This window comes from Hydra vulgaris, chromosome 02, assembly GCF_038396675.1.
Source record: "Hydra vulgaris chromosome 02, alternate assembly HydraT2T_AEP".
NCBI classification, from domain to species: domain Eukaryota; kingdom Metazoa; phylum Cnidaria; class Hydrozoa; order Anthoathecata; family Hydridae; genus Hydra; species Hydra vulgaris.
The window spans coordinates 55,383,787-55,392,779 of NC_088921.1; the positions used below are offsets into that span (position 1 = coordinate 55,383,787).

Sequence of the window (8,993 nt, forward strand, 5' to 3'; positions counted from 1 at the left end):
TTTGACGGCGATAAAGAGTTTACTATAATTGAAATTATACACAATATTACAATTGAATCATACACAATAAATCAAAAAATATAATATTGAGCTTTTACTATCGACCACCTGACAGCGAGAGCAAGAATTTGAGCATTTTTTTTTAACAAAGTATTTTTATAAAAGGGTAAAAATTTTTCAAAAAGCAAGGGGTTGCACCCTACATCACAGAATTCGCTGAAATTTGGCAAAAAGGTTTAAAAATATAAGTTAGGAAAGAATGTAAATTTTTTTCAAAAAATTCTCATCCCTTTAAGAGTTACAGCAACTTGAAGTTAGTTAGTTTTTAACTGAAAAATGAGGGGGGAAAAGTGTTGGAAATAGGTTAGTTTACTATTATCCTTTTAACAAGCTTATGGTAATGTTGCGAATCTAAAATTTGGTACCAAAGGAGTTTAAAATCAGCTGAATCTGAAAATCATAGTCTCATATCTGTCAAAACAATAGAATATAGTTTATTGTTAGATCCACAAAACGCACTTACTAACAACAATAAAAAAGGACATTTACAAGTATAGCTCTAGAAAAAATCTGACTGATGGAAAAAACTTTTGGTTTTGATTTTCTTAAATATTTGACATATATCTACTTTGCGAACCAAATTTTTATTGGCCTTATGTTTTGTCGAGAAGTTATTAATGTTTTGGTTTTTCAATTTTTCTAAAAAAATTTTGTAAAAAAAAAAAAGTTCGCAAATGTATTTTGATATTGAACTAAATACAATTATTTTTATTTTTAAATTAAATTGGTCTAATTAATTATAATCTATAAATTAATTATATAATTATGTTTTTTTAAATCAACTGACTATAATTATTAGAGTTAGTTGATTAAAAAAAACAGTATACATGATTAAATTATTTACAAAGTTATTACAAAACATAGTTCAACATTTTGTAAATTTATAAATTTGTTAGTTGTTATTTTCATTACATAATAGTTATTTCATTTTTGTTACATAATAGTTATGTCATTAAGTTAAACAATATTATATAACCTTTTATTCTTAATTGTTTTATTGTAATCAAATAGTAATTATCTCATCAATAAAAAAAAAGTAATAAAATGACATACAAATTTCTAATAAATATAACCATGTTAAGTTATATAGCTAAATAAAATTATATTTGGTTATATTTTAATTTCACACAAAATTTTTGTAAATAGTTGGTAGAGATTGGCAATAATTAGTAGGTACTTAGGCATTTAAAATATGTCTGTTAGAACAAATAGCTATTTCTTTAAGCAATATGTTCCTTATAAATACAACTTAAATTTTTATAGTGGACATATTGTTTGTGTTTAAGTGTGATTTACTTGGTAGGACATAGTATTTAAGATTTCTTGTTTTTAAGTGTTTAGACTGAGATTACTCATTATAGTTTTATATGGATAACAAAATAAATTGCTGCTTTGTAAATAATTATGGAGCTTGTTATAAACAGTCATATACCCAAGTAAGAAATCTGATTGAAGATATTGACAGCAATGTTAAAAAACTACTTGTAAAACGAACAAATATGAAAAAAGAACAAATCACTAGCATATGCACACATCATTATGATATGTTAGTTGTAAGATATCAGGGTAATCAGAAAAGTTGTTGTAATCCATTTCTGACTCACCAAAAGGTGTGTAGAGGTAAAAATTTATATATTTATGTTTCATTAATAATATCATTCTTAATAAATTGTTTATAAGTTTTTTTAATAATTATCATAATTAAAAATATAACTAATTTTATAGTAATATAATTACATAGTATAAATAACGTTATTTAAGTAATTAATTACTCTTTTTTTTTCAGCATCACTACGTGTGATTACAATGCATACTGTGTTAGAAGCAGAAACTATAGGTTTAAATCTTACACCTGGAAAGAAATTGTGTCCAACCTGTCGAAGTAAAGTTATGAAACGTTTATCAAAAAGTACGAGTGAAAATAAAAATGATGAAGATTTTGATATTGTTAGTGAAACGTCCATTCAAAATAAAAAAGAAGGTGTGGATACACACTTTACATTTGCTGGAGTATCTCCTATAAAGGTCAAAGGATTGCATAAGTCAGGTAAAATCAGAGAAGGTAAACGAAAATTGGCAGCATTAACAACCTCCATTAAAAAAAGGTAGCCACTTCCCTTAATATATCAGAAGAAAGTTTTGAAGAGCAGTCAAATTTTGTTAACGAGTATATTGAAAAAGCAAACTTGTTTGATAACATGATGGTATCACTAACTAACAAAATTGCAGAGTCTACAGCAATATCTAAAAAAATACAACTGACGACACTTGCTCCAACAGACTGGTCAATAAAAAAGGTTTCTGAAACATTACATGTAACAAACTATGTAGCTCGAACTGCACATAAGTTGGCATTAGAAAAAGGTATTTTAACTATGCCTAATCCAAAATTAGGAAAAGTTCTTCCTGATGTAACAGTTCAACTGGTCAAGACTTTTTATGAAGATGATGAACATAGCCGTATAATGCCTGGTAAGAAGGATTATGTAAGCATAAAGAAAAATGTTCACATGCAAAAACGTTTGCTATTATGCAATTTAAAGGAATTGTTTGTTGCCTTTAAAACCAAGAACCCAGAAATAAAAATAGGATTTTCAAGGTTTTGCACATTGCGACCTAAATGGTGTATTACTGTTGGTGCCTCAGGAATGCGTCTGTGCTATTCATCAGAATTTGAAACTGCTTTTACATCCTCTTGGTTTAACATACAAAGAATTATTACCTTATATTGTGTGTGATATAACTAATAAAGACTGTATGATGCGGAAATGTGAAAAATGCCCTGCAACTAAGAATGTATTGGTTGAAAAACTTTATGATTTACTTGGAGAATTTGAAGATGATGAGGAGGTAGAATTTGATCAGTGGACAACAACAGATAGGTCAAACTTGACACATAATAAAGAGCCAGTGTTTGAATACATCGAATTAGTATGTAGAAAAATGGAAAAACTCGCACCACATTCTTATTTAGCAAAAAGTCAAGCATCATACCTGAGATCAAGAAAAGAAAATATGAATGAGGTAACAGCATTATTTTTGGGTGATTTTTCGGAAAACTATAAATTTGTAGTTCAAGATGAAGTGCAAAGCTTTCATTGGACAAATTTACAATGTACACTTCATCCTGTGATTATTTATTTCAAAAAAGAAGGTATTCTCAAGCACAAATCTTATTGTATTATTTCGGATGATATGATCCATGATGTGAGCATGGTATATAAAATTATTGATGTTGTTAGCAATGATATAAAAACAAATCTGCCTCAAATAAAAAATATTGAATACTTTTCTGATGGGTGTGCAGGTCAATATAAGAATTGCAAAAATATTTTAAATCTTTGTTAAATCTTGAAGATTTTGGATTATCTGCTAAATGGAACTTTTTTGCAACTAGCCACGGTAAACAACCTTGTGATGGGATAGGTGGTACAGTCAAACGTTTAGCAACACTAGCAAGCTTGCAAAGAGATATGGGTAATTATATTCTATCTCCACAAGCAATGTATAAATATTGCCATGAAAACATTGAAGGTGTACATTTCATATATATCTCATCAGAAGATTTATTTTTGGTGAGAAACACTCTTAAAGAGCGATTGGATACTGCAACAACAATACCTGGAACACGTAGTTACCATCAATTTGGCCACTTGGCCATCAAAAGGTAAAAAATATATGTTTAATATACCTTTTACTATCTTTTAAAAAACATGCATAACTTTTGTTGATCAAATAGATTTTTGATTTGAGCAGATCATTGTCAAAAATATTTATATTTTAGTTTGAGCTCGCAATTTCCTTTCAATGCATTTAATTAAACATGTTTAACAAAAATGAATAAATGCATATGTTATTATTTTGCTAGGTAGGCACAAAGCTATGCAGTGTTGATGAAGAATTTGCTTTAATTCATGACTTTGGAAACGTCCAGATAACAACTGTAAACCTAGTACCAGGTGATTTTGCCTGTGTTTCCTATGAACAAAAGTGGTGGATAGGAGTCATTGAAGATATTAATCTGAAAGAAAAAGACGTGCTTGTAAAATTTATGTGTCCGAATGGTCCTGCACGGTTGTTTAAATGGCCACCAATAGATAGCCAATGCTGGATTCCAGATGTCCACATCATTTGCAAAGTTGAGGTACCAATAACAAAAACAGGGCTTTGCTACTATTTAGCCAAAGACGACTTTAAAAAAATTATTTTCCTAAGGAAATAGAGATTATTATGTCTTTTCCATACTTAGACCTTATGCTTATGTGTACAACTTGTAAATAATGTGAATGTAAAGCATGTATAAAATCACTAAAATTGAGTATTTCTTTTTTATATTTTTTTACAATTTTAAATAACATGAAAATAAATAAATAAAAAAAGTAACTAAACTGTTAATTTCTGATTTGATTGATTGGTAAAAGGTTGGGATTGAGTGTCTGGTTTAATAAATATCACAAAGTTTTGTGTCCACATCAATCATCAATAATTCCTTAAGTAAATGTAAGGCCAAAATAAAATTGGTTCGAAAAGTAGATGTTCATCTTATCTTTAAGAAAATCAAAATTAAATTTGTTTTCTATCAGTCAGACTTTTTTTATAGCTATAATTGTCAATGCCCTTTTGTATCGGCATTATTGAGTGTATTTTATGGATGGTAAAATAAAGTACATTGTTTTCTTTTGACAGATAAAAACCTATATTTTTTGGATTAAACAGGTTTTAAACTCTTTTGGTACAAAATTTCAGAACTGTAGCATTACTACAAGCACCTTATAAGGGTAAAAGTAAATGGAATAACTTTCGGCACTTTTCCCCCCTCATTTTACAGTCAAAATCAAGAAAACTTCAAGTTGCATTAAGTTATAAACGAATAGGAATTTTATGAAAAAATTTTACAGTCTTTGCTAATATATCTCTCTAAACATTTGTGCCAAGTTTCAAAAAATTTGGTGATGTAGGGTGCAGATTTGTGTTTTTTTGTGTTTTTTGAAAAATTTTTACTCAAAAGGTATTAAAGCAAAAAAAAAAAGAAAGTTCATTATTGGGGATCTAAACATGAATTTTTTTTGCACAATGAAGATATCAAAATTAAAAATTTTTACGATTTTATTGAGAAACTGGAGCAATTACCTTAATTAATCGTCCAACCAGAGTATCAAAAAACTCGGCTTCTTTGATTGATAATATCATTACAACAGATATATCCAACAATGATAACCAAACAAGTATCCTTAAAACAGATAAATCTGATCATTTTCCAATGAAAATAAGACTAAATCAAAGTTTTTTTAATTAAGTCTCATTTTATCTGAAATTAAGACTAAATCGAATTTAATTTTTTACTTGAATATTGAACTGAAGAAATTAAATGATTAATTTAGGTTCAACAAACATCCTGTGAACTTCAATAAAGCACAATATGCTTTTATCCAAAATATACAAAAAGTAAACATTGTATATAACTATATCTCTTTTCAGGAAAACAATTTACATACGGTATTAAATCTATTCCATTTTTTAATCAAAAAATTACTTTTAAATTTTGCGAACTCTTACCATATTTTTGGTTTTGGAATTATTCATTCCTTTTGTATGTCACTATTTATATAACAGCCGTCGTGAAGTGAATGGAGTTTTAGTTTTAGAACTAAAATTCCATCGTTCAAGACCAGCTCTGGCTATAAATGCATCATTGGTAAGGCAATTGGCGAAACTCTGTGATTTGATAAATGCATCATTGGTAAGGCAATTGGCAGAACTCTGTGATAAGACCGAAAGGACACCTTAAGCACCTAATCAACTAAAAAAAATAAACTTTCATTTTAAAACTTATAAGCTTAATATTTTAAAGGAATTATATGCTCAAGATACTATGTTTGAATTTTACAATGATCTGTAGGGATTGCGTGAAAAAACGCGTTTTTTTACGCAGGTACGATTTTTTTTTGCGTGGTATTTTGCCGTTTTTATTGTTATGCCTATATTATATTAAATTTGAGTTATATTTTTAATTTATTTTATATATAAACAACGAAATAAAGATTACACAAATCCTCTCACTTGGGAATATTATGCAATCAAAACTTTTTTTAAATCGATCAAAATAGCCCCATTGCACAGTGGGGTATTTTGATCGATTTAGGCGATCAAAAATATTATTTAACCTTTACTTAAAAAAATTTAATTTTTTCAAAAGAGGCGAATAGAAATTGAAATAAGAAAATTTAAAAAATAGATTTTCAAAAATATATGGATAATAGAATCCTCCTTTTTTTTAACATTTTGCTATAGCGTTATTGCATAAAATAAGAATAAATCTATTATACCTGGTGGAAATTATTATACCTGGTGGAAATTATTATACCTGGTGGAAAATTGAATTATTCTTATCCTAACTATTAATCTACATTGAAATGGAAATCTTGGTTTAGTGTTGTTTTAAAGAATCGTAATTACTATGTAACTCTTATTAAGCTATGGGAAATATTAAAAAGAAGAAAACAAAATGTTTATTTAGAGAAATTTATATTTGAACTCGAAATAACTACTATGAGAAAGGCACTATTTAAGTAGCCGGATGATGTCAAAAGCTAACATTCTTCATCAGAAGATAACTTTGTTTGCTCTGAAGATTTGTCATATGAGTCAGCAATATCAGGAAGGTTTAAAGGTTCAGCCGGAAGTAGCACCTCCAAGGTTTTTTTAAAAAATGGTTTAGTGTTTTTGGTAGTTTTCTTATGAAAGTTAAAACAGGATCTTAGCTAAGTAGTAATCTATTAAGCTTGTCAAGGTTGCAAGTTTCTATGGATAACTTTCTTCCACTGTTTTGGCGGTAAAGACGAAAATATTTATTTCGCGCTTCAGCTGCTTCTTTATATAGTTGTCCAATAGAAAGCAAAGCATGCGCTATTATTATAAAACAATGAATAAAGATTTTATGCATTGTAGGGGTCATCGGATACCATGGATATAACTCGATTTATAATTCCGCAGTTTATACAGTATATTCTAGAGTTGTTAACCGGAATGTTTCGTACAATTCCGGAAAAATAAAATTCTTTCGGAAGGATATTGAGAATAAGGAATTTTCTTTTTTCGTACCGAATTTTACGAAACAAAAAAAACCGCCGATGTTCATTTCGCAAATGCTTCTTACGAAATGTTGTCTTCCGCAAGTTGAATTACGAAACAAAACTATTTTGCAACATACGAAAATAGGGCTTACGGAAGTCGCACTTGCGAAATGAGCTATTTCGCTAAACGACGTTTCGGAGTCTATAACAAAATTTTGTTGGCCAAACTGATATAATTGTAAAAATTAAATTTTTTATATACCAAAATGTTTATAATAAAATTTTATTTTCAGTATTGCAACATATGAACATTTTAAGGTTTTATTTTTTGAAATAATGATAAAAAACCAAATTTCTTTCGAAACGAAACTCTTTCGCACTGAAACTTGCGAAACAACTTCATTACGGAAAAACACTTACGAAACGCGGCATATTAAAAATATTTAAATACGTTTTATGAATCAAATACGTATGATTAGCTAGGTAACTAAAATACTAATTATTATAATAATTATTGATATGTTTCAGTTAGTAAATTTTTATAAATAAACCTTGACTTTCATAAGATATACTAAAAATGTCTTTCAATGAACAAGAGTTAAATAGTGAACATAACTTGAACAACATAAACTTTCCCATTTTGAGGGAAAAAAGAAAATTTAGAGCATGTTAGTCATTTGTTTGGGATCATGTAGATTTGCCTCAAATAGTAAATCGGTTAAAAAAAAAGGGTCGTTATCGAACTAATTTTTAATGTAAACTTGTCGTTAGCTTAACTCAAAGGCAGTTTTTCTCCTGTTCCTTTCTTTTATTCATTACTTACCCGAAGTTATGAGAGAGCAGTTAATTAGCCCCTGAGTCAGTAAGTTAATGGAAAAAAAGAAACGGTTTTATACGAATAAAATTGCGTGATTGGGAAACTATGCTGTCGTTGAAATCAAAAAAAGATATAGGTCATGTAGTCAATCCGAAAAAATAACTACTCCATAAAGTACGTACGCTTTAAATTTGATCCTCCCCTCCCCCGCAATTTTCAACATCCCAACGTTATTGGAACTATACAACCGCTGAAAGTTATAAAGCTCTGGCTATTTTGGAGAGCAGAAAAAATTTAGTTGCAAGATTTTGCAGCAAAAAAGCGGGTACGTAAAATACAACCCTTTTCCGAGTCTTTGCCCCGGGAAAAAAATTTAAACATAGAAGCTCACCAGGATTATACAAGCGCTGAAAGTTTTAGAGCTGTAGATAGTCTAAAAATTAGTAATAAATTGACATAAAATGTAATGGAACCAAATATTTTACTAAGTTTTTATGTATAAGAATATAAATAGTAAACTTCCATTTCTGAAAAGCCAAAGGCAATAAACAACCGAATGTCGGAAGTGAACCAAAGTCGGTACTTGATAAATATTAATGTATGTAAACACTGGTATAGGGACATGTTGCGGAGGAAGCGTTGTCCTTTCCCTCAAAACTAACTTAAAGTTTCAGTTTTTTATAATTAAATTTTAGCTGCGTAACTTTCTAAAACTTTATATCTCTCTGTATATATATATATATATATATATATATATATATATATATATATATATATATATATATATATATATATATATACAAGTATATATATATATATATATATATATATATATATATATATATATATATATATATATATATATATATATATATATATATATATATATATATATATATTGTCCTTTCCGTCAAACTAACTCAAATTTCAGTTTTTTTTATTTAGATTGGAGTTGCGTTAGGCCCCCCTTATATTCTGTTTCAGCAACTCCTTCCCCCTCCCCCCCTCCCTCCCCCACCTTCGTCCTAACTTTCTTAATCTTT

At 28.5% G+C, this 8,993-nt stretch overlaps 1 protein-coding gene across 1 annotated transcript; it reads left to right on the top strand.

Moving 5' to 3' along the window:
• The first annotated feature begins 1,317 nt into the window (after positions 1–1,317).
• Positions 1,318–4,374, top strand: LOC136077041 (ARL14 effector protein-like). The gene is made up of 3 exons (XM_065791416.1): positions 1,318–1,680; positions 1,847–3,727; positions 3,929–4,374. The coding sequence occupies exons 1-2, from the start codon at positions 1,428–1,430 to the stop codon at positions 2,167–2,169; spliced, it is 576 nt and encodes a 191-aa protein (XP_065647488.1). The 5' UTR covers positions 1,318–1,427; the 3' UTR covers positions 2,170–3,727; positions 3,929–4,374.
• Positions 4,375–8,993: the final 4,619 nt, after the last annotated feature.

Excerpts from the sequence above, each read along its gene's own strand:
- LOC136077041 (XM_065791416.1), top strand. The coding sequence starts at position 1,428 with ATGGATAACAAAATAAATTGCTGCTTTGTAAATAATTATGGAGCTTGT. Across the intron at positions 1,681-1,846 it reads TCACCAAAAGGTGTGTAGAG|CATCACTACGTGTGATTACA; the intron begins GTAAAAATTTAT and ends TTTTTTTTTCAG.